The 23,819-nt window shown below is 59.0% G+C and overlaps 1 protein-coding gene across 1 annotated transcript; it reads left to right on the top strand.

The window, feature by feature from the left end:
- The first annotated feature begins 454 nt into the window (after positions 1-454).
- On the top strand, positions 455-23,258 carry MMP15 (matrix metallopeptidase 15). The gene is made up of 10 exons (XM_037516453.2): positions 455-619; positions 11,147-11,295; positions 11,948-12,076; positions 13,595-13,902; positions 14,194-14,355; positions 15,224-15,477; positions 15,826-15,964; positions 16,694-16,844; positions 16,950-17,065; positions 18,041-23,258. The coding sequence occupies exons 1-10, from the start codon at positions 455-457 to the stop codon at positions 18,502-18,504; spliced, it is 2,037 nt and encodes a 678-aa protein (XP_037372350.1). The 3' UTR covers positions 18,505-23,258.
- The last annotated feature ends 561 nt before the right edge of the window (positions 23,259-23,819 follow it).

Below are 23,819 nucleotides of genomic sequence, written 5' to 3'. Positions count from 1 at the left end.
GGCGCGGGGCGAGCAGCGTCCCCGGCGGGAGGCGCTCTGGGCAGCGCGCGGCCCCGGGCATGGACAGAGGGAGCCGGGCGCGCAGGGGGCGCCGCGGGACCGGGCGGCCGGAGCGCTGAGCCAGACAAAGGCGCGGGAGTTGCGCTCGCTCTCGGGAGCCGGGCCCCGGGCGCCGAGGCTGCGGGACCCCGCGGCGGGCGGCTCCGGCCGGCCGCCTCCCCCGCGCGCGGGCTCCGCGCCCCGGGACCTGCCCTGCCCACTTCTGCCCGGGCGTGGGAATTGGCCGAGGGGGCCCGGCGGCTCGGGCGGGACCGGGACCCGGAGGGCTGCCGCGCGCCCGCCGGGCGGGGAGCCAGGGAGCGTCGCAAGTTTCCGAGGCGCGTGCGGGGACCCGGCGCCGGCGAGCGGGCGAGTCCCGCGCGCTGCGCCCCGAGCCGGCCTGGGCCCCGAGAGCATGGGCAGCGGCGACCGGGGCGCGCCCGGACAGCCCGGCCGGGCGAGCGGCCCCCTCGGTGGCCGGGAGACCGCGGTGCGGCCGCGACTGCTGCCGCTGCTGCTGGTGTTTCTGGGTTGCCTGGGCCGCGGCGCGGCGGCGGAGGACGCAGAAGTCAACGCCGAGGTAAGGACCCCGGCTGCGTGCCTTCGCGGGGGGCTGGAGGGGCTGGGAGGTGGCCACGCCCGTAGTCCGAGGCTGGGAGGTGGAGGGGGCTGAGACGAGCCGAGGTCCCCGCGCAGGGGTGCCGGGGCGGGGAAGAAAGGGGACCTGGCAGGATGCCCCTCCCCGCGCGCCCGCCGCGGCGCACCTCTGCCCAAACCCCGGGGGACGTCGGGCCGGCGCGCGGTCTGGACCCCACGGTCCTGCCCCGGGCGCCGACCCGCCCCGGCCGCTGTCCCGGGAGCCGCTTCTGCGCCCCGGCCCTGGCCTCCCCGCCCCCCGGGTGCTCGATTCCTCGAGAGCCCGGAGGGCGCGCCGCGCCGTGCTTTCCGAGTGGGGAGGGGGCTGGTCTGGGGGTGCGTCGGGGCACCCCGGCTTGGACCGCGAGCGCTCGCGTCTCGGTAGCCGCTAGTCTGGGTGACACGGCCACACGCGGCGGGCCAGGATTGGGGAAACCCGGCAGCAGACTCGGGTGGCGGGGGCGCATCGGCCACTTTCTTGGGCTCTTGGTGGAAAGCCGAGCCACGGACAGGTGGGGTTCAAGAGAGAGACCCTGTCTCCCTCCGCGCTTCCTTCCACAAGAGCCCGGCACTGATCCCCGGGATCAGAGGGCAGACCCCGAATCTCTTTCCTCCGGGAGCCCGCTGAGGTCCCTGCCCTGGATCGGTCCCGCGGGCGGCCAGGCGCGGCCTCCAGGAGCAGAGAGAGAGCTGGGTCCAGCCAGCGCCGCCGGCTCCAGGGGGGTCATCGCCAGCCTCTCCAGCAGGGATAGGCACCCACTTCGTTGCCCCCCAACAAATTCGTGATCCGTTCCTTTGCTGACTTCTAGGACCCGGGTCCCTGCCCTGGAATAGGAGAGGGGAGGGCTCAGCGAGGAGCGGGGGAGCTGAGACCCGCCTTTGCGTGGGCTCAGTGCCCTTGGGCCGGCCTGGAGCCTTGCGCGCCCCGGGCTGCGGGCCCAAGTGCCATTTCTATTTGCAGCGGGTCGGTGCTCTCTCGCCTTCTCCGCGGGCGGCTTCCCCACCTCCCAGCAGCCTGGGAGATTTTTCCGATGGAAGCCTGCCCTTCCCCGCCCTACTTTAATAAAAGCATGGAGGAAGGGCAGGGAATTCCTCCCAGATCAAGTTACACCTCCCAGCCAGTTCCCCACCTGCTCTGCCCTCCCTCCCTGGTCAGGCCGGGGGAAGCTGGGGGAGTCAGCCTCTGGCAGGAGGCTGAGAGCCCAGCCAGTGCCCAGTTCATTTGCCCCAGCCCACCCCCATTCACACAGGCAGATAGATGGGCTCTGTGGGGGCTTCTGCTGCTAGGGTTGGTCCCGCAGCTCACCACCCAGAAACTAGGAGTGCTAGTATCTCACCTGCCACTCCGCAAGTCACAGGCCCTCCCTTGAGGAGTTTGTGATCGGCTTACAGGAGTGGCATCTCCACATAGGAAACATTTATGGGTCCAGCTAGATTTGGGGGAGCCATGCATTGTGAATTGGCATCCTAGGAACTGGGCACTGGACCTGTGTCCAGAGGCTTCACTTTCTTTCCTTTGCTTCTGCTCCTGCATGCCTTCACCCCCTCCCCAGTGGAGGGAGCCCCCACAGTCTAAGGATGGAGGTATTGGCAGCCATGAGTACCCACAGACCTTGGCGCTGAGCCTGTGGTGGCACTGGCTAGGATTCCGTGACAGCCCCTCTCCTCTCTGGCTGTTGCTGGAAGAAACCCTGCAAGATGTAGGGGATCCTTCAGTTTTGGAAACCAAGGTAGATGGAGAGCTAGGGACAGGCAGGCAGACTGTCTCAGCTCCTACAGTTGGTTTGGGGGTATACATTGTCCCTCGGAATCTGCCAAGTCTGACCCTTTTGGACCCAAAGAGTCAAATAGCGCAGTAACTGCCCATTGCCAGGAGGCTGTAGGGAATTACCCCACCTCATGTCCACACTCTCCCAGGAGAGGCCTTGGAGACCCCGGCCCTGACCTGCACCCTATGAGCGGAGCCTGCTGCCCTTGGAGAAGGGCACTGGTCCTTGTCCCAGAATCCCCACAGCTCCAATCATCAGCTCAGGTCATGCTTGGGATCTTCCCTGAGCAGCCTCACAACTGGGCCTAGCTGGCCCCTCCCCTCCTGGAGCAGAAACCACAGGAGTTTCACCAGGCTAAGGAACAAGGAAGCCTGGCCCGGGCTAGAAGCCTGCAGACACCTGCCACCTGCCAGGTGTCAGGTCCCAGTCTCCAGCCAGGTTGGCCTGACTGAGGTGCTCCCCAACTCAACCGAACCCCACCTGAGGGTCCAGGCCCCATTCAGCTCTGTCCTGCTTTTCCTGGCTACAGCACCCCCCCACCCCTGCTTCCCTGCCTTAGATTTTCACCAGAGAAGCTCTGGTCTCTTCGCACTTTCCCTGCCCCAGCCCCGCAGCCTCTGGGTGGAGGTGACTCACACTGCCTGCGGGAGCACACAGGTGTGGTAGCACTGCCTAAAGCATGGCCACACCCACCCCTGAATAGGGGTCTTCCAGTCCCTGCCAGGCAGCTGAGCAAAATGAATACAGGGGTGGGGGCCATTGGCTGGAATTCTGATTCTGACCTTCAGGTCTGCTTGGTGAGCCGGGCCACTTCGGGTACTCCCACCTCCGCTCCTACCTCCCTGCTGGCCCCTGGGGTTCCCTGGTGCTCGCTTATTAACACCCTGTCTTAAAAATGAGCAGGACTTTGGGCCTCCCCGGTGGCGCAGCGGTTGAGCGCTGGGTTGCGAAACTGAGCGCGGCCTCTGCGGCGCCGGTTCGATCCCCAGCTGCTCCCCGGCCGCCGGAGGAGGATCCCACATGGCGCGCAAACCTCTCCTGCCGCCCGCTGCTCCCCTCAGCAGTGTACTTCGGTCCTTCTGCCTGCTCTGCTCCCCGCTCTGGCTCTGGTGAATTCTCTCACCCTCCCAAGCTTCTGACTGTACCCAGTGCATGTATAAACAAAACAAACAAACCAGCAAACAAATAAATAAAGCATGCCTCTATAAAAAAAAAAAACAAAAAAAAAAAACAAAAAAAAAAAAAAAAAAAAAAAAAAAAAAAAAAAAAAAAAAATGAGCAGGACTTTGAGGCCTCTCCCCCTCAAGGAAGAGGGGTGAATGTGAGGTCATTGTTATCCCTCCTCTCCTCTCTGCTTTTCAGTCTGTTCTCCCGTCACCACTAGTGAGCCCATCCCCCATCCTCTCCATACTTTCTCAAAACCCGGAGAGAGCTGGGCTGATGGATGCAGCCAGGACCAGGATCCACTGGGCAGCGCCCCACCCTCCAGCCCTTTGCCAGGTCTCCCTATTTGGACTGCCCCGGGGCTTGCTCCTTGGCTGTGCAGGAGGCAGCCCACCTGCCCATTCTGACCCATGGGCACAAATGCCTTCCTGCCACACCCCCTCCCCCAAAGAGGGTGGAGTAGAAGCAACATAGAAACACACTCAGACCCCCCCAGAGAAGACCCTCTGAAATCCCAGCACCTGCTGTGCATATTCTCTGCTGCCAACTCGGGATGGTAATGCTGGCAGGTCTGGAAAAGCCCCCCTGGCTGCTCCTTCCTGCGCTCAGGGTTGCTTGATTCAGACCTTTTCTTGCCATCATCACGTTGCCCAGTTGGGAGTGTGACTTCTGCCTGGGGCCAGCTGTGGGGCCGGGTCACTGCTGCTTCCCAGCTCAGATGAAAGTTGGTGCTGTAGTCTCAGTGATTGTAGCTCCCCACCTCCATTCATGTCAAAAATCTAACTGCCAAGTTCATGACATCAGGAGGTGGGGCCTTTGGGAGGTGATTCCATCCTGAAGGCAGAGCCTGTGAGTGGGCTTAGCCTGGGAGAGCTGCCCCGGCCCCTCCCACCACGTGAGGAGCTGGTTAAGAGGCAGCACTCTGCAGCCAGGAAGGGGTGTTCAGCAGAACCCCACCATGCCAGCACCCCGATCTTAGACTTCCAGCCTCCAGAACTGAAAATAAATGTTTGTTGCTATAAGCCATCGGCCTGTTCTGTTATAGCAGACTGGAGAGGGCAAGACGGCTGGCATCTTCAGTATCACCCCAAGATCTGTGTGGCTCACTCAGACAGCCTGGGCGGAGACAGGCCTCTGGGCCAGCTCTACCCTGGGCATGGAGACATATTCTCTGAGTCAGCAGAAGCAGATAGGGCCTGGGGGTTCTCTGCCTGGAGCCTTCTCCATTGCAAAGGGGGCCATCTTTGTAAGGCCTCCACAGGTGAATGTGCAGGAAGGACACTTGCCTGGATTGGGACTCCCCAGACGAACGTGAAGACAGGGGTCTCTGAAGGTGACTGAACAGGCCAGGCCTGCAGCACAGAAGAGCCACCTTGGCTGCGGGAGCCCTCTGACCTAGGGCTCGTGTGTGGATGCTCCCAGAAGGACATGGGTTCTAGGGATGCCTGGAGACCAGTGCTGTGCCCGCACGTTCGGGCGAGGTAGCGCAGATACAGCCATGAGCAAGAGCAGAGAGATGCCAGCTTGCCTGTGTCCGAGAGACAAAGAAGATGCCTCTTTCTAGATCCATTTCCCTTGTGGAACAGCAGGAAAGGAGCAAGAAGGCTCAATAACTGCATAGCCAGTGGAGGGCCTGAGTGCCTGCCACTAGCCAGCCCTCGAGGAGATGCCTCACATGTTGCTGTTTTGGTGGTTGAGCTGCTGGAGCCATGGAGCCCAGGGGCCAGGTCTGGATTGGCTTTCCAGGGCTGGCTCTGGGCCCCAGTACCACCATGTCCTCCCGGAGGGACTGCCACAGTGAAGGGTGAGGGCTCAGCTGCAGGCCCCACAATTGTGAGCGAAGGAGGCACCTAAGAAGTGCTTGCAAAGTGGTGGCAGAGCATAATGACAGTGGGGAGCAAATGGCTTTTTGAGCCATTGAGCCTCTCTGAGCCTCAGTTTCCCCAGCTACTAGGAGAACAGTAATATAACAGTATCTACTGAGGGACTAGGCAAGTTTCTGTGTAAAATGCCACAGCCATACGCAGTCACCAGTGAGGGTCGGGTTTCCTCTCGGCACCTTCAGCATACTGGGTTCTGCACAGGGCACGGCCTGGGGAGGAGGGAGGAGTTGTATGCATTTGCACATTTAATCCTCACGTTAACTGCGGGTTGCTGGTATCCTTATCCCATTATATAGAAGAGAAAACTGAGGTGAAAGAAATCCCTCCAAATTCCCAGCCAGAGAGTGGCAGAGCAGGGATTTGAACCCTGTCCATCTGGCTTGGAACCTCAGCTCCTAGCCCCCGTGCTGGGCTAAAGGCTACAGGTCAGAGCGCAGGTGCCTTCCTAGGGAAGTGCTGCCAGGAAGCCGAGCCAGGTGGGCAAGAGGTTGTGGAGGTGGGGCCAGAACTACCCTTGGCCTGGAGCCTGGCACTCCCCAGACCTGCCCAGACCTGGCCCCTCCTACCAGGCACCCAGGCTCTGCTCCCTGGGAAACCCACCTGGGCTCCCCTCCCTGGGAAACACACCTCCAGGTGAGGCCCAAGGCCTGACCTCCAGCCAAACTACTCTACCCCTGCCTGGCCACTGGCAAAAGGACCCAGCTGTCTTTCCCCCCAGGTAAGGAGTGCGGGAGGCAGAACTCAGGACATGAACCTCCTTCCTTCTTCCCTGACTGGACATCCGCACCCCACCCCAGAGCCCACTCCCCCACCTGCAGCTTTCCCCAAATGAGCAAGTGTGTTCTAGGACTGCTTGCATAGACGCCAGCTGCCTGGGAAGAGGGTAACCCATCCCCCAAGGATGGGGGTGCCTGACTTAGTGCCCCTTTATTCACCAGCCTTGGGGCAAGTTGTGTCCTCTGTGCTCTCAGCCCTCTACCCTGGTGGGGAGAGAGGACGCTAGCGTCAGTCCAGGGCCTGTTCTGTGGACCAGCAGGCAGGACGAGGGGCAAATGGCACGGGGAGGCAGATTTCTGCTCAGCCTGAGGAAGAACTTTCGAACAGTTATTGCTGCCCAGAGACAGAATGGACCCTGCTGGGGTGCAGGCAGATGAGTCCTTGACCCATCTGTGGTCCCTGGAGGCTTGGGTAAGGGTGCTGCATTTGATGGCCGTGAGGTCCCCTCCTGCCTGAGACTAGAGGGGTCCAGGGCTCCCTTGGGGTCGCCTGACTGGCCAACAGTCTCCTGGCCCAGACCCCCTGGGCAGGCATGGGCCTGGCAGGTGTGCCCTACCCTGTCGCTGCAAGTCTGTGGCTCCCCCAGGCCTCCCATTCAGCTCCAGCTCTACCTGGCACAGGGGCAGTGCAGAGCCTTGGCTTGCTCCCCAGAGTCCTCAGACTGGCATACAGGGCAGGGGAGACAGGCACCGTGAGGACCTCACAAAGCGTGAAAGTCCCAGGGCCATCCCTGGCAGCCCCGACAAGACGCCTTTTGTGCCTGATAGGGCAACCCTGCCAGGCTCTGCTTGCACGGAGGAGAGTGTGACAGGAGCCGAGCAGAGCAGCCAGAGATTGTCCTTATCACCCGGGGCTGATAAGACTGGGTGGGAGGGGGCTCTGCTGATCTGAGCTGGAGGAGCTGGCTGTGGTGGTGGCAGCCATGGGCGCTGGCCTCCCCCCACCCCCACCCCACCTCACCCCCACTCCTGAGGCTGCTTAATGCACAATATTGATCTGGCAGCTCCTGTTCAGACTCCCTTCCCGCAGGCCTGCCTTGGCCTTCTCTCAGCAGTCCCAGGGGGCAGTCCTGCTGACCTGGCCCAGTGCCCAGACAGCTAGACTCCCTCCCCCAGGGCTGGACTGGGCACCCTTCCTGAGAAGGGCCAGAGCCCAGTGTCCCCAGCCTCGGGCCAGGAGGAACTGGTGCTACCTCACCAGCAGTCTGGCCCAATAATTCTGTTTATGGGCCCCCCTTCTCACCCAGACCAGCCGTGGGACCCTGGGTGAGCCACTCACCCCCTCTGAGCCCCACTGTTTGTGTAGTAGGAATGACACTTACCTTCTAGAGTCCTTGTAACCTTCGCATGGGATGATGAGATGGATACTTGGCCCCCTGCTGCTGTGTTTATGGCCTTTGCTGAGAACCTGAGGGCCAAGAATCCCCCCTCAGACCACTGGTGGTCCCACATCTCCTTGCCTGGAGCTACCCATGCACCTGCACCATTGATCCATACTTATGGGATGGGGGCTGCAGCTCTGGAAGCAGCCGAAGTGGACTGAATGAGCTGGGCTGCAGGTGGGGGATCTCAGAACCCTAGAGCCCTCTTCTGAACCTCCCCTCCCACGGATGTGGTCCTTGTGGACCTTGTGGTCTGCCGTGTTCTGACCTTCCTGAGCCTTAGTTTCCCCACTTGAGAAACAAAGCTTCGCCTGCTTAACTCATCCTACCTGTGACACTCTAGGTAACAGGGAGGCAAAGGCCGAAGGAGGAGCAGCAGGGCTTGAACATGGCTGCCCCTCCCCGCAGTGAGACTGGGAGGTTGATCATCCCCTTGTGAATCACTCCCCCCTTTTGTTCCACAGCTGCAGAGCACCTCAAAGCTGGGGCTCACAGGGTGAAAGCAGCCCGTTCTCGGAGGCAGCCTGCAAACCTGCCCCGTGCCCATCACCCTCCTGCCCCAGGCAGTCTTCTCCCCTGTGCCCGTGCCCCCTGACCTGTCACTTAGCACAGCAAGAAACTTCCCCTGGACACTGGGACAGGAAAAGCCCACAGCCCTGTGGGTGGCATCTGAGGCAGGTTGATTGGCACAAGTGGCATTGGCAACCAGCTCCACGCACATGCTGGCCAGAGTCAGGCAGATTCCTTCAGCTCCATGGGCCTCTTGCCTTGCTATCCCAGCAGCTCTGGCCGCCTTTCTGCTTATCCCACCCCACCTTGACCCAAGGGTGCCACCACTCCTTAGCCTGGGCCTTGCATCCTGGCAGTGGCTGAGGCCTCTGTCACCAGGAGGCGGAGGGTTCAAGGCTCAGCTGATACTGAGGTGGAAGCAACTGGCTTCCTGAGACTCAGGAGGGTACTCATCCACGTGAAGGAGGGTCCACAGACACCCTTGGGACCTTCCTGTCAGCCCCTGAGCTGTCCCAGGCTTGATGGGGCCCTGGCGCTCTCTGCTTTTCAGGGCAGACAGGCCCAGCTCCCCTCCCCCTCCCTCCCCAGGGCCCAGCCTTGCTCTGCCCTCCTCTCCTCCTGTCACTCTGCAGACACCACTAATCAGCCCCTTGGTGGCCTGTGATTGCACTCCCCGAGATATTTTTACCTTATGCAAATGGGTGATGTAGAGGTGCCCTCATCTGTCAGCAGGCGGCCCTGCTCACCCCACCTCCAGCTGGATTCCGTTCACTGTCAGAGGTGGCTGAGCATCCTGGCCTCTCCTTCTAGATCTCTCCGCACTTCTTCAGGAAAACTGTGTCTGTTGAGGGGTGGGCTTACCTGGCTCCCCACCCCTTCCACACAGGAGTTTTCCCATGCTTGGGCAGAATAAGGAGGGGGCTGGGGGAGGGGGCTGGACCCTTCTGCCTCCCCCAGCTGCCCTGCCCTCACCTGAGGCTGCCCAGCCCTTAGGCCCTATTGGAGCCTGGACCCTTCAACCCAAAAGGCCACTGCTCCAGGACAACCACACAGACCTCCCCCCCCCCCCGCCCCTGACCTCTGTCACAAATACATTTATTGAGCCCTGTCCCTGCCCGGCACAGTGCAAGCACCAGTGTGGACTTCCCACTTAGTTCTCACAAAGCCCAAGAGCTGAGGCAGGTCCCAGCCTGGCCCCCTTTTACTGGTGGCAGACTGAGCCATACCCAAGGAGCCATACCCCGCAGATGACCAGGCAGTCTGTCCCCTGCTCTGTCCGTCCCCAGAGCCCATGCTTGCTTCTTAGTTACAGTCTCTTTCGTTTTGCTGTGGCTGTGCACCCAGCCTCTGATTCTGGCAGTTTCTCTGTGCTGCCCTCTCCTGCGGCAGCCTGGGCACTGCCGAGCCAGTCTGTGCAGCAGCTAGTATACACTGGAGGCCAGGGTGAACATGGGGGTGAACTGAGGGAGCAAGGGCCTGGGGGCTTAGGTGGGACAGTGGTGGGCGTGGCCCCATCAGCTGACAAGTAGCTGGCAATCCAGAGCCACCACCAGGTCTGGCCACCATCCTGCTTCAAGGTCCTTGATGTGCAGCCTACCCCTTCCAGAACCTTTCAGAGAGCAGGCCTTCATGTTCTTCTGGGGACCCCAGAGACTCCCATTGGGCATGGAGAGGTACAAAGGACACACTTGCATGTGGCCAAGGTCCACAGCAGTCTCTGGCCTCTGTGCTCGCCAGACCCCCATAGGGCTCCCCCATGCTTTCGTGACCTTGGGACACAAGGTGGCAGGATGGGGTCACCTTTCTTACCACAAGTCACCTGGGTGCATTGGGGTTCCTAGCCTCTGAAAGCAACAGTCATGTTTGCAGGCGTGAATTCCTCACTGGGTGCACCCAACTCTCCAGAGAGGTTCTAAGTCCCGGAAGGTCAGGACCCCTTCACCATGGTCCTCCATAGCCCCCAGCTGACAGGTCTAGCAGAGAGAAACACTGGGCAGTGTGGGTAGGGGGACACAGGGGTAAAGGATGGGGCAGTAGACTTGCTCAGCACCCTCTGGGTACCAGCTGCTTTCCCAGAACTGTCTCCCAACTCTCACCCTCCAACAGCCCCACTGTTCCCTGTTTAGCAAACAAGGAAAATCAGACTCAGAGCAAAGCCGGGAGCAGACTTCAGGCCTCCTGTCCCCCCAACTCAGGCTGGTGGGCTGCCTGAATCCCTCTGCTCTCCTTCCAGGAGGTTTGGGATCCTTTCGGGAGTAGTAAAAGGACTGGTTTTCCTACTTGGTGAGGCCTCAGGTGCTTCTGAACCATTTAGGATTCCCAGTGAGCTGCCTGGAGTAGTCGGGGCCTACCCGGGAGGACCCAGTGTGGCAATACAGACTACTGTGGACTGTCCTCATGGACATATGGCGGATCCTCCAGGGGAGTTCAAGTGATAAACACCTAAGTGAACTACAGAGTGTGCGAGATGGGAAGGAGGAGAGGGGATACGGGGTACCAGGAGGTGGGGTCCGTTTTCCCAGGGTTTTCAGAAAACAGCTCTCTAATAAGGTAATGTTGAAGCAGAGACCTTCAGAAAGGACTCTGAAAATGAGGGTTTGAGCCGTACATGTTTGGGGGAAGAGCACTGCAGTGGAGCAGCAGTGCAAAGTCCCTGAGGCACGAACCCGCTTGGCTGGGCTAGATAGTAGGGTGAGAGCTGAGGTGAGGTCTGTTATTGGGGACCTGGTGGCTACTATAAAACTTGGCTTTTTCTCTGAGATGAGATGTCTTTGGAGCGTTTGAAGCAGAAGACTGACCAAACCTAACTTGTGCAGACCTTTTTTTCTGGCTCTTGCATGAGAACAGACGTAGGAGGCAGAGGCAGGGGAATGGTACAGAGGCCCACGGCCACTGCAGTGGGAGGTGGCGAGCAGTGCCCACGCATGCTGTTTCTGGAGGTAGCGGTGCCAGGACCTGCTGACCGGGCCACGGTCTCTCCCTTGCAGAACTGGCTTCGGCTCTATGGCTACCTGCCCCAGCCCAGCCGCCACATGTCCACCATGCGCTCTGCCCAGTTCCTGGCCTCGGCCCTCGCTGAGATGCAGCGCTTCTATGGGATCCCAGTCACGGGTGTGCTTGATGAAGAGACCAAGACGTGAGTCCCTCCATTGCTCCCTTCCCAGACCCCACTGGCACCTGCCCTCTTCTGGTTTCCTGTGACAGGGACTTGGCATGTGGAGTTTCCAGAAAAGAGATGACAAATAGTTTGGTCCTCCATGCCAGTTCTGATGGGCGGGGAGTGACTGCCTCGAGCCTTGTGTTGAGAAAGTTCCTGAGTACCTCAGGAGCACAGGATTGATTAGTGATGCCTGCCACAGGCAGGAAATTGGGGGTGGGGGGAAGCACATCACACATGACCTGGATGGGACATCCCAGCCAGGCCTGGCTCTGAATCCGAGATGACACTATACCCCATCCTTGAATAGCACACACAGAGCATAAGGTATCAAGGACAAGAGGCCTCAGGAGTACCACTCCCCTCCCTAGCACTACTGACAAGAAGGGTTTACCTTTGTGAAGCCACTTCCAGGTACCCAGTTTTTCCATTGAAGATCATTGGACCCATTTTCCTGATGAGGAAATCAAAATGTACAGAATCTTCTAACCCCCTGCCCATACACAGGGCAACTGGAGACCAGAGGTGGGAGGGGCCTGGAAGCAGGAGGACTGCCTGGAAGAGGCAGAACTGAGCAGGCAGGTGGGGGGAAGGAAGGCTCTGTGCTCACCCCACCACACCTCTGACCCAGGTGGATGAAGCGGCCCCGCTGCGGGGTGCCAGACCAGTTCGGGGTGCACGTGAAAGCCAATCTGCGGAAGCGGCGGAAGCGCTACGCCCTCACTGGGAGAAAGTGGAACAACCACCACCTGACTTTCAGGTAGGGACTGGCTACCCAGGATGTTAATGGTCCCGGGCCGGCTTCCGTGGCAGCTGGCCCCCTCTCCCTGCCTGGGCTGAGGCTTCAGGCTTCCCAGCACTCTTGTCTGGAAGGCTTCTTTTCCCAGCAGCCCACCCCAGGGTGTCCGGCATGGACTGACCCCATTTCCACACTGACTGGACTGTCTGCATACCCTAGGCCATCTCCAGAGAAAGTCAGGCCCTTGGAGCTGCTTCTGCCCTGGCCTCCCTCCCCAGCACACCTCCCTCCTGCAGTAGCCCAGGGCCCTCCTCACCTTAACACATGAGTACAGCAGTACAGAACGGGGAGCTCCTAGTGCAGGGCACGGGGTTCCCTGCATCGGACAGTCGGGGGAGGACTGGCTGCAGGAATCCAGGCATTAGTCAGGTGGGCAGGCAGCAAGTCTGCCTGGTTCTGGCACTTTCTTCCTTTCTGCTGTGTCCTTCCTTGGGTGATAATCACTCCTGAGCCTCCAGCTGGGTGGCGGTCCCCAAGCGCTCCCTGTCCTGCTCCAGTCCTGTCACACCGAGGAAGAGCAGCTCCCGCCATCACTTAGACTCCAGGCCCCAGAGAATTCATAACCCAACAGCCTTCATGGAGACCTGCCCAGCACACAGAAGCATAATCTGATTTATCTGGGTAATAACAAGCCTCAGCTCTTTTCTTGTGTGCAAGCTCAGTGGCTTATGTTCTCCATGAGGCAGTTTGCTCACTCATCACAGGGACACCAGAATGTAAACCATGCCCCCTTCTCCCCCCCCCCCCCCCATTTACAGATGAAGGATCTAAAATTCAGAGAGACTAAGTCACTTGCTCAAGGTCACATAGATGCTAGAAGCCAGCCTTGCACTCAGGTCAGCCAGGCCCTGCAGCCCAACATTCAACCTGATGCTTGGCCTGTTTCCCAAACCTCAGCCACTTTCTAGATCTTTCTCTTGGCTACCTACCACTGTATTTTTATTTACTTTATTTTCTTCCTAGGAATAAACTTATTTGGCACAGTGCAACCTTACTTTAGTGACATCTAATGAACTCCTGCTTTTGACATGTTCTCTTTTTTTACAGGAAAACTTTTTTTAAAATAGGTAACATGCTATGGAAAATCTCAGACATACACAAAAGTAAAGCAAATAATATAATGAATCCACTAATGTACCTGCTACACCGTTTCAACGTTTGACTCTTGGCCAATCCTTTCATTTCCACCTCTGTCCATTTTTCCTCAATCCCAGGTATTTTTGAAACAAGTATCAGACATTCTATCTCAGTGAAAAGATCTCGCTGTGTCTCTTGATAAGGATTCTTTTTACATCTCTTTTTCAAATTCACATCAAAGTGAGCTAACGTTGGTAGTGACCGGCACTGTCTGTGAAATGGCTCTGATCTGACTTGGGTTCCTTGGAACCAGGCATCCCTGCCCCCAACCCCACGGGTCCTCCAAGTAGACTGCAGCCCCGGGCCCCGATTTTACCGCAGTGTCTCCCCCACCTCCTGCAGCATCCAGAACTACACAGAGAAGCTGGGCTGGTACAACTCCCTGGAGGCGGTGCGCAGGGCCTTCCGAGTGTGGGAGCAGGCCACGCCCCTGATCTTCCAAGAGGTGCCCTATGAGGACATCCGGCTGCGGCGGCAGAAGGAGGCGGACATCATGGTACTCTTTGCCTCTGGCTTCCACGGCGACAGCTCACCGTTTGATGGCACGGGCGGCTTCCTGGCCCACGCCTATTTCCCTGGCCCTGGTCTGGGTGGAGATACCCATTTCGATGCGGATGAGCCCTGGACCTTCTCCAGCACCGACCTGCATGGTGAGAACAGCCGACCAGGGCAGGGACAAGGCTGCCCCTGTGCCGTCCTCTGGAGCACTCACACTTGCTCTCCGTCTGTCCTCCCACCATCTTGGGGAGGGGAGGGTGGTGGCGAGAGAAGGGGTCATCCCCATTTCTTGGATGAGGAAGTTGGAGTCCCAGAAGTCAGAGCAGCTCAGCCCTTCTCAGCATGAAGTGAGGGCAGGCTCTCAGACAGCCTCAGCCCAGAGTTGGGGGCAGCCAGTCCCAGGACAGGCCAGAGCTGACCCTGTGCTGCTGCCCACACTGCAGGGAACAGCCTCTTCCTGGTGGCAGTGCACGAGCTGGGCCACGCGCTGGGGCTGGAGCACTCGAGCAACCCGAGCGCCATCATGGCGCCGTTCTACCAGTGGATGGACACCGACAACTTCCAGCTGCCCGAGGACGACCTCCGGGGCATCCAGCAGCTCTATGGTGAGGGGGTGGCACTGGGAGGCCAGGGGTCCCTTCATGCCCGCTCCCCCTGCCTGACAGCACAGGCACTACTGCTCTCCCCATTGTGTGGAAGAGAAAACTGAGGCCCAGAGAGGATTAGTGACTTGTCCCAATCACCCATCTTGAATGCAAGATGGTGCTAGAACTCAACCCCAGGGCTGGTCACCATCACCCTCAGGGCCCAGTGCTCACCCTCCGGTGGTTGCAGGCTGGGGCCCTCACTAACCTCCTTCACTCCACAGCCTCACTGATACTCATATTTGATCCAGGGGACCCCAGGTTCCTATTCCATGTTGTTGGGTTATTACTTCCCAGTAGCTTTGGGGCAGGTGCACCCCATGCCCCCCAGGCCACACCCAAGAAAGCCTCTAGTAGTGAGGGCTCTGAGGGCAGTTCCATGGGTCAGGCCTGTGCTCAGTGCCCGCACCGAGCCCACATCACAGACACTCTGTCCCTGTATCCCCAGAAACCTGGCATTGAGATGTGGGCCCTGGGCAGATGCACAGTGACGAGTTCTTTGCTCTGTGTGTGCCTGCTGCCTCCTGCCCCCCGATGGAGCAGGCTGGTGGGGTCCCCGGAAGTGGAGGCAGGGGCAGCCTCAGGGGCAACCTCAGGGGCAAGAGGCCAAAATCCAGTGTGGGGAGGTGGAGGGAGTGTATGGTGGAGGGTAGATTCTCCTGAGGGTTTGGGGAGGAGGTCTGCCCTGGAAAGATGGAGTCTTTCACTGGCTGGGCTTCTCCAGGCCAAAGGCCCCAGAATTATGGGGTTCTGAGAAGAAGAACCTGGCATCCTGGCTTGGGTCCAGGGCTGCTCCCTCACTTCCCTCTTTCCACCCCCTGCTCTGCAGGCACCCCAGATGGCCAGCCACAGCCCACCCGGCCGCTTCCCACGGTGACGCCCCGGCGTCCAGGCCGGCCAGACCATAGGCCTCCCAGGCCCCCCCAGCCACCACCCCCAGGAGGGAAGCCGGAGCGTCCACCCAAACCAGGTCCTCCAGTCCATCCCCGAGCCACAGAGCGGCCCGACCAGTATGGACCCAACATCTGCGACGGGGACTTTGACACGGTGGCCATGCTGCGTGGGGAGATGTTTGTGTTCAAGGTCGGCCCCTGCCCCACCCCAGCCACTTTACTCAGCCTCAGAGCAGGGGAACACCCCATCCCAGGGTCCTGCCCCACCTGGCTGCTCAGGCCCCCTCCCACCCCTTCATTACTGTGTAGCCCCGAGACAGAACAAACCAGCCTGAGGGATGAGGAGCTGGCCTGGGCCACACAGCTACCCAGGGGTCTGTGCGCCACCTTGCCCAGGGCTTCCTTCCTACTGCTGCCTGGCATCTAAGCTGCCTCGCAGGATCTGGAGGCTCCCGGGGTCCTCCCTGACCCAGGGCCTCTTCCAGGCTCAAGCAGTGTGCATTCTCTGCGCACTCATGCACGCACGCGCCCTCCCTAGGGCCGCTGGTTCTGGCGGGTCCGGCACAACCGCGTCCTGGACAACTACCCCATGCCCATCGGGCACTTCTGGCGTGGGCTTCCAAGTGACATCAGTGCTGCCTATGAGCGCCAGGATGGGCGTTTCGTCTTTTTCAAGGGTGAGCTGGGGTCAGTGGAAGGGCTGGGCAGTCGTCCTGCCCTGACCTCTGACCCAACTGGATCTGAGGAAGGAGGAGGGCTGTGTTGCATGGTTTCTCCTGCCACCCACGTGGGGTTTGTTCTGGGGGAGGTGGTCTTCCTGGCAGCAAGGTGGAGGGCAAGTAGATAGAAACCAGGGGATCTGGGAGCTAGCAGTTGCTATAACTGGGGGTGAGTGTGTCTCCCTCTTCTATAACCCAAGGAGTCCAGGTCATTTCCTCCCTCCTTGCCTCTTGTGCCTCCTGTAGTCCCTTCCACAGAAGAACAGGTCCCCCACGCCTGCTCTGGGGCAGGATTTCTGTGGTCTGTCTGCAGTGATGCCAGCCCTCCCCCTGGGGGCTGCCCCTGGGGAGAGTTTCCAGGGCAGCACCCCTGATGAATCAGCTGTGTCTCCAGCCCCGCAGCCTGAGCCTCAACAAGGCAGGCGCTCCCTAAGGACAGGACAGAACCCACACTAATAGTGGGGAGCCCTAGGCTACTGGCATGCCCCAAGGATGCAGCCCCTAGACCCAGAGGTCAGGTAGTGCTCCCCCTCTTTCCTTATTCTATACAAGAACTCTGTGTGTGTGTGCACACGCATGTGTTGAGTGTGGGTGTGAATGGATCTATGGGCCTAGTATAGCATCCCCTGTGCTGCCTCCATGAACACCCCAGGCCTGTCCTCACCCCACCGTGTGCTCTCCCTGCAGGTGATCGATACTGGCTCTTCCGGGAAGCAAATCTGGAGCCCGGATACCCACAGCCACTGACCAGCTATGGCCTGGGCATCCCCTATGACCGCATCGACACGGCCATCTGGTGGGAGCCCACGGGTCACACCTTCTTCTTTCAAGAGGACAGGTGAGTGCCCTTGCCCCCTAAAGGGCTCACCCCAAAAGAACCCATGGCCTATGTGGAAGCAGCTCCAGGCCCAAGTGGGCCAACCGCTTGGTGCTTTGGTTGCAGGTACTGGCGCTTCAACGAGGAAACACAGCGTGGAGACCCTGGCTACCCCAAGCCCATCAGTGTCTGGCAGGGCATCCCCATGTCCCCCAAAGGGGCCTTCCTGAGCAACGATGCAGGTACCAGAGCCAGCCCCAAGCCGGTCTGCCCAGCACTCACCATCCCACTCCACACACAGAGGCCAGGGCTTTGTCCAAGGTCGCCTAGCATTGCGATGGATATATGGGATATATGTCACGCTCTGGACTGGCAGCTCCCAAAACACGACTCTCCTGTCCTTGCATCATCACTGTCCTTTTTTACAGATGACGCACTAGACCAGAGAGTTTACGTAAAGTGCCCTGATTCCAGGGAATCCAGGGATTCCACAGCCAGGGAGTGTGGAATCAAGAGGCCAGCCCAGAGCTGGGTTGTGTCCAGAGGTGGGGCTTGTTGCTGCCCTCCCCAAAGCATCCAGTCACCCCTGGTCAGCCCACAGGGATCTTCAAGCGGAGGAGCATGACAGTGCTCCCAGAGCACCCACTTACCCACCTGGCAGGGAAGCCCCATCTCTGTCATTACAACCCAGCAACGGGGAGCTGTCATTTTAATTTTTCCAGCAGGATCTCCAGAAACCTGTTATTAGCCCTCGGGTTCAGGGAGACCCTGTTTGCTGTGCCTGTGCTTGGGCGTGTCTATGGCCACTTTGATTTTGTGCTCAGAGGAACAGACTCACCCTGCAGCTCCAGTCTGGCCCTTCCCAGTGCCGATGGGCTGTGGGCCAGTTGTCCAAGTCCAGAAAGCCGGGCCAAGGCAGTGTGGGGTGAAGCTGGTCCTAAGACAGAGTAACAAGTACTCCTGACTGCAGCTTCAGTTCCCAGGCTATAGGACCCTACCTCCCCCGGCCTAGGCAATGCCAGTCTTCCAGAACACCAGGTGTCTAGTCATGCCCTAGACCCAAACCCTGCCCTCATTCTGAGCCTGGTCTAGGCCCTGTAAGCTGGGAAGAGGCACATTTGAAAATGCTTAGGGAAGCAAGTGAGAGGGAGGGTGTTTTCAAGCCGGGGCCCCTTCATGAGGGTCTGACACCACTCTGGCCTGCTTGCCCTCCTCAGCCTACACCTACTTCTACAAGGGCACCAAATACTGGAAGTTCGACAATGAGCGCCTGCGAATGGAGCCTGGCTACCCCAAGTCCATCCTGCGGGACTTCATGGGCTGCCAAGAGTACCCGGACCCTGGGTCCCGCTGGCCCGACGTGGCCCGGCCTCCTTTCAACCCCAATGGCGGTGCAGAGCCAGGGGCAGAGGGTGACGAGGGAAATGAAGTGGAGCCCGGCCCAGGTGGTGGGGAGGGGGACTTTGGGGCAGGGCCGGACAAGGACAAGGATGGGGGCAGTCGCGTGGTGGTGCAGATGGAGGAGGTCACTCGGACTGTGAATATGGTGATGGTGCTGGTGCCACCGCTGCTGCTGCTGCTGTGCATCCTGGGCCTCACCTACGCCCTGGTGCAGATGCAGCGCAAGGGAGCACCCCGCATGCTCCTCTACTGCAAGCGTTCGCTGCAGGAGTGGGTCTGACCTGGCATGGCCCCTCCTGCTCCTCACGGTGCTAAGGGGGCCCAGGTTGGTGGCACCTGTGGTTCTAAGATGGCTCCTTGGGGCACCTCTCTCAGCCCCAGTGGGGGACCCCTTCAGGCCCCCCAGCATCCCCCATCAGTCCTGCCCCCATTGTTTATTTATGCCCCCATATCTTTCTTTCTTTCTTTCTTTTTTGCACACTAACTGAGCATTTGTTTCCACTTTCCTAACCAGGGTGGTCCCTCAGGACAGGGGGTTAGAGCTTTCTAAATGTAGTTCTGCTCCAGACAGGGAATTAGGCCCCCTACCCACCCCTGGCTTGGCCACAGCCAGAGAAGAGGATCAAGGCCCAGTTGGAAGAGCGCCTGAGGGTTGTCGAGGTTGTTACCTCCCTCTCAGCTCTGCTGGCTTGGGAGACAAGTGGGGCCTAACTCCCCTGAGTCTTTCTCCACTTCAGCAAGTGCTTTCACCCAGGGGCAGCCCCAGGCTGGAGGGGCCTGGGGTTGGGGGGGAGGTGGTCCACTGGCTGTGAGTCCATGTCAGTTTGGGTCATCCCCAGCCCACCTCGGACAACCCCAGCAACCCAGCTTCTCGTGCCTAAGAACCCCATGCCACCCCAGCCAGCCGAGGGGCCAGCGGCCCCCATCTCCTGCATATCCCCTCAGCCCACACCTCCTTCCCTCTCTGGAGAGGGGGCCCTGGGCCTGCCTTATCAAGGACCAAAGGGGGTCTGCCAAGGCCCCTCCCCCAAGGGTAGTGGTAGCACTGGGCCTGCCCCTGGCAGAGCTTCCAGCCCCTTTGTCTTTCTTCTCTCTGAGCTTTGACCCACCTGGGCTCTTCCCTGGGCCTCTGCCCACCCTCTTACACCGCTACCGGCACCCTCGGAACCCTACCAGCCTGCCGTGTCCTGGCTCTCCTGGGGGGCTGTGGGTGCCCAGGCTGGGGTGATGAGTGCCCACAGTTCAGGGGCGCCTCCCTTCCAGACCCTGTGCCCCCAGGCTCTAGGAGGAGAGACGCAGTGGGCAGAAGCCAGCAATCACCCCCATGGGGACTGTGGGGCGGGGCTGTCCCCGAAAGGAGCCCACTGCTCCCTTCCTCTGGGCTCAGCCCTGAGGGCAGAGACACTTCCTCCCTCTTTTCCTTCCCAAAGTAAGTGGGAGGCAAGGCTGCTGTGGGAAATGGTACTGTACAGCCGGCTCTGTCCCCCTCTGTCTCCCGAGAACCCTGAGCAGAAAGGATCAGCCAGCCAGAGTCCCTGAGGCCCCTGGGGGAAGGGCCTCCTCATGAGCTGGCACCCAATGCGGGTCCAGCAGCTTCCTCCCCTCTTGGTCCTCAGAACCTGAGAGCCAGCGAGGGGTGGAGAGGGGTCAGAGTCCACCCCCATACGTTTCTTCCTGTAAATAATCTGCACTGATTAAATCGTATGGCCGGCGAGTGTGCCTCCTTCCTCAGGCTTTGGGCTGGAGCTTACAGCCCGAGGGATGGAAGGTGGGGGCTGGGGAGGTCATGCTATGGTTAGGAGATCTGCCCCTCCCCCACTAAAGTGACCTGTTCCCAGTTTGGGGGGGTGGGGTCCTTCCCAGTGACCTTTAGAAAGAAGGCCCTGGGAGGGGCAGAGCCGGGAAAGGATGGGAGGTGGCAGGTCTCCACAGACCAGGGGAGGGCAGGGCAAGGCAGAGGGCCTGGTGGCCATGCTGGGGAGGTACAGGGAAGGAGTGGGAACTTGGTCACTCCTGGGGAGAAAGGGCACCCTGCAGATGAGGCAGTGGGTGGAGGAAGCTGGCCAGCCCCCCAGCTCACCCACCAGCCTGGGTTCTGGGCCACCTCAAGACCAGCTCGGATGGGAAAGCAAGCTGCTTTGGATTCAAACATTGCCTTCACCACATACTCTGCTCACAGGGTGAGGGGGTACCCACAATCTGCCCTCTCATCCTTGAAGAAGCAGAAAATCTCAACTGGGCAGGGCACAGATGAAGCCCAAGAGAACAAGGGACCGAGGTGCCATGGCCCCTTGGGTTTGGGCTGGGCTGGCAAGCTTTGGACCCCACGTCCATCCTGTGGGTCAAGCCTATTGGTACTGGCTTGTACCCCCTGGGAATGCAGTGCTCAGCCATTGTGGGGTCCCATCCCAACCAAGCAGAATCTCCACAACAACTTGAGCAGGGTCCTTTAGCCTGTTCCACAGCTGTACCCTCTCCCACAGCTGTACACCCCCTCCCCAGCCCCCCTTAATCCCACCCTTTCCTCTCTTTGTGTTGAAACTGGCTGAAGAGAGTAGGAAGTACTGGCCCTCGGAAGCCCCAAAGGCCACAGCCTCAGTTAGGAAACAGCGCATGAGTTCCCCCACCACCGGGGCCTCAACCTTCAGCCTGGGGTCCAGGCTGATACTATCTTGTCAGCTTTCCTGTGGCAGAAGCCTAGGGCTCACCCAGCTATGCCTTCTGCTTGAAACCCTGGGGTCTCCCAGAAGCCCAGAGGCTACCAGGCAGGTGGATGGCAGTATGGGGCCATGGGGGTGAGAAAGGAGAGGATGAAAGGCCTTCCTTGAGTTCTTCCTCAGAGCCCAGGCCAGAGGAGAGACTTGGCGGAGGCCTCAGTTCCTCGGGAAGCTGCCCGAGGAGACTTCCGCCCCCCTCAGGCTTTCTGGTAAAATCTCAGAAAAATCAGTGACTGAAGAAACAACCCATCTCAGGGACCCAGTTTATTCTGGGGTGAGGGGGGGCCCAGATGTGTGACAGAGGTCTCTGAGGGGGATTGTGTGGAGCACCTCCACCCTGCCCCCTACCTCCCCAGAAAGCCAGCCTGACCAGACTTCCCCCAGGATCAAACAGGAGCCTGGAACTTTCAACTGTTTGTTTTTTAATGTGGCTGTAACCTAAACTCACCTTGGGTCCCCAAACCCTCAGCACCTTTTGTTCCTTTGTAGTTTGCTAATTCCCAATTAAGATATTACAGATAAACAAAAAGAAGAAAGCTCCAAGTCACCTTAATTCCCCTGCCAGTGTTGACAGCTTGGCATGTTTCCTTCCAGCCCTCTTCCCTCTACGTTGGCACAGCTTGGGGCTCTACAACCTGACACACCCTGGTCTCGAGGCCCAATGGGGCCATACTTCACCCAACAGACAGGATGACATTCCTACCTCATGGGCTGTAGGATGAAGGGGGTTGGGTGGCTGGTGACAGTGTCTGGCAGGTGCTCAGTGTGCGATCCAGACCCTGTGACTCACATGCCCCCCACTTACATTTTACTGGTGAGAAAAGTAGGACCCAGAGAGGTATAGAGACTTGGCCACAGTCACACAGCTAGGAAATGATCGTGACAGGATGAGAACCCAGACAGACCTACTGGCTCAGCAGCTCCACCCCAGCCTGGTGCAGCTGGAGAACTGGGACAAGGATGAGGCCACCCTCGCCCCACCCCCCACATTCTACTCATGGAAGACCCCAGGGCCACCAACAGAGCCTCCTTTCAGGCTAGGGTGGGAGTGAGCTGGCTGCTTCCTCCCCCTCCAACTTGGCAGAAAAGCCTTTTTGTTGTGGCTCACACAGAGGCCATTCTCCTCAGGCTCACGGGAAGGAATGGCCAACTTCCTGTCCATCCACAGCCGCCCAGGCTGCAGTGGACTCCTGAGTAGGTCTGAGAGGAGCAGCCTTCCTATCCCTCCATGTCCTCCAGTCCTGCCTTGGGCCCAAGACTGCGGCTTTGTTCCCCAGACACTGAAACTATAAAAGGGGCTGTAAGGACCAGTTACCTCTCAGCTATCATGGCAAATGCTGGGGATTCCAGTCTCAAGGCACTTTAGGGGCACAGCAACAGGGCCCCCAGCCCACTGCACAGGTGGCCTCACGACCCACAAAGTGTTGGCAAAACACTACCATGCTGCTTACCCTGTCCCAGATGTCCCCTACACTTGCTTGCCTCTGTGCCTTTGCTTATGCTGTTCCTTCCCCCTGGAAGACTCTTCCCTACACATTTCATTGTGTCCAAATTGCACAGACTCTTCAAGATTATGATTTGCCTTTTCTAGATCTCCAATCTCCTTCCTCACAGTCACTGAGTTTCCTTCCAACTCAGGCTCACCCAGCACTTGTGTGCTGACCATTCCTGACCTCTGAACCCAGCCTGGCCATCCTTATACTGACTATGGTTCCATTGAGCACAGACTGCGCTTAGGCAAGTTGCTCCACCTGAATCCAAATTCCCCATGTATAGAATGAGGGTAACAGCCATGCCTATTTTAGACAGTTGTGAAGCTTGATTCTGCTGACCCTTATAAACAGAAGGGCACCTGGCCCAGGGGCGACTTGTGAGTTTGTTGCTGTACATCATTATTAGAGGTACAGGACCTGGTGCCCACTCAGGCTTCCCTCCTTAGAAGAGTAGAGTGCTTGTGGAATAGGGTCAAAGGTCAACAAGACTGGGGACAGGTGCTGGGGTGGAGGGATATTCCTGTCTAACCAGCTCCCTTCCCAGCTGCCCATGCTTCACTCAGCTGACCCTGGGGGTGGGATTGCCCTGGCCCAGCCTCTCCCCACCCACAGCACCAGCCCTTCTTCCCAGACTCTGGGCACATAGTCCCAGGTCAGATTTCCTCCCCAAGTGCCCTGACACCTCCCATCCCCACATTTTTCTCCTACCTCAGTCTGCCAGAAATAGCCTCCAAAATCCCCTTCAATTATAGCCAAGCCAAAAGGCCCCTCCTGGGAAAACGATATCATTCCCTTCCCATCAAGGATCATAGGAACAAAATGGATTCATTAAGAAATTCCCACTCAGGGCTTCCCTGGTGGCGCAGCAGTTGAGTGCTGGGTTGCCAAGCTGCCCGCAGCCTCTGCAGCGCCGGTTCGATCCCCAGCCTCTGGGCGAGGGTCCCACATGGCACAGCAGACCTCTCCTGCTGCCCGCTGCTCCCCTCAGCAGTGTACTTCGTCAGTCTGCCTGTTCTGCTCTCCACTCTGGCTCTGGTGAATTCTCTCACCCTCCCGCGCTTCTGACTGTACCCAGTGCTTGTATAAATGAATAAATCTTAAAATATATATATATATATAAAAAGAAATTCCCAGTCAATGAAAAGGGAAAGATAGCTTTCCCTTTCCCTGATAATTTCATCCAAAATTAAAAATAAAATATACATAGCACCATCCTAAAACCTGCCAGCATCACCCAGATCAGCCTACCTCTATAGAAGGGGGTACTGAGTCCAGGTCAGAGGTCTTATTTGGTCAAGGTCACTCACTAAGTCTTTGAGCTGTGATTTCTGCTCCCAGGCAGGGCTCTCCCCCACACCATCCCTCATACTCCCTCCCGATCATTT

This window comes from Talpa occidentalis, unplaced genomic scaffold, assembly GCF_014898055.3.
Source record: "Talpa occidentalis isolate TD23 unplaced genomic scaffold, MPIMG_talOcc4v2.1 talOcc4.17, whole genome shotgun sequence".
Lineage (NCBI taxonomy): Eukaryota > Metazoa > Chordata > Mammalia > Eulipotyphla > Talpidae > Talpa > Talpa occidentalis.
The sequence above is the reverse complement of the archived record's forward strand: the minus strand, read 5'-3'. Positions and strand labels throughout refer to the sequence as shown.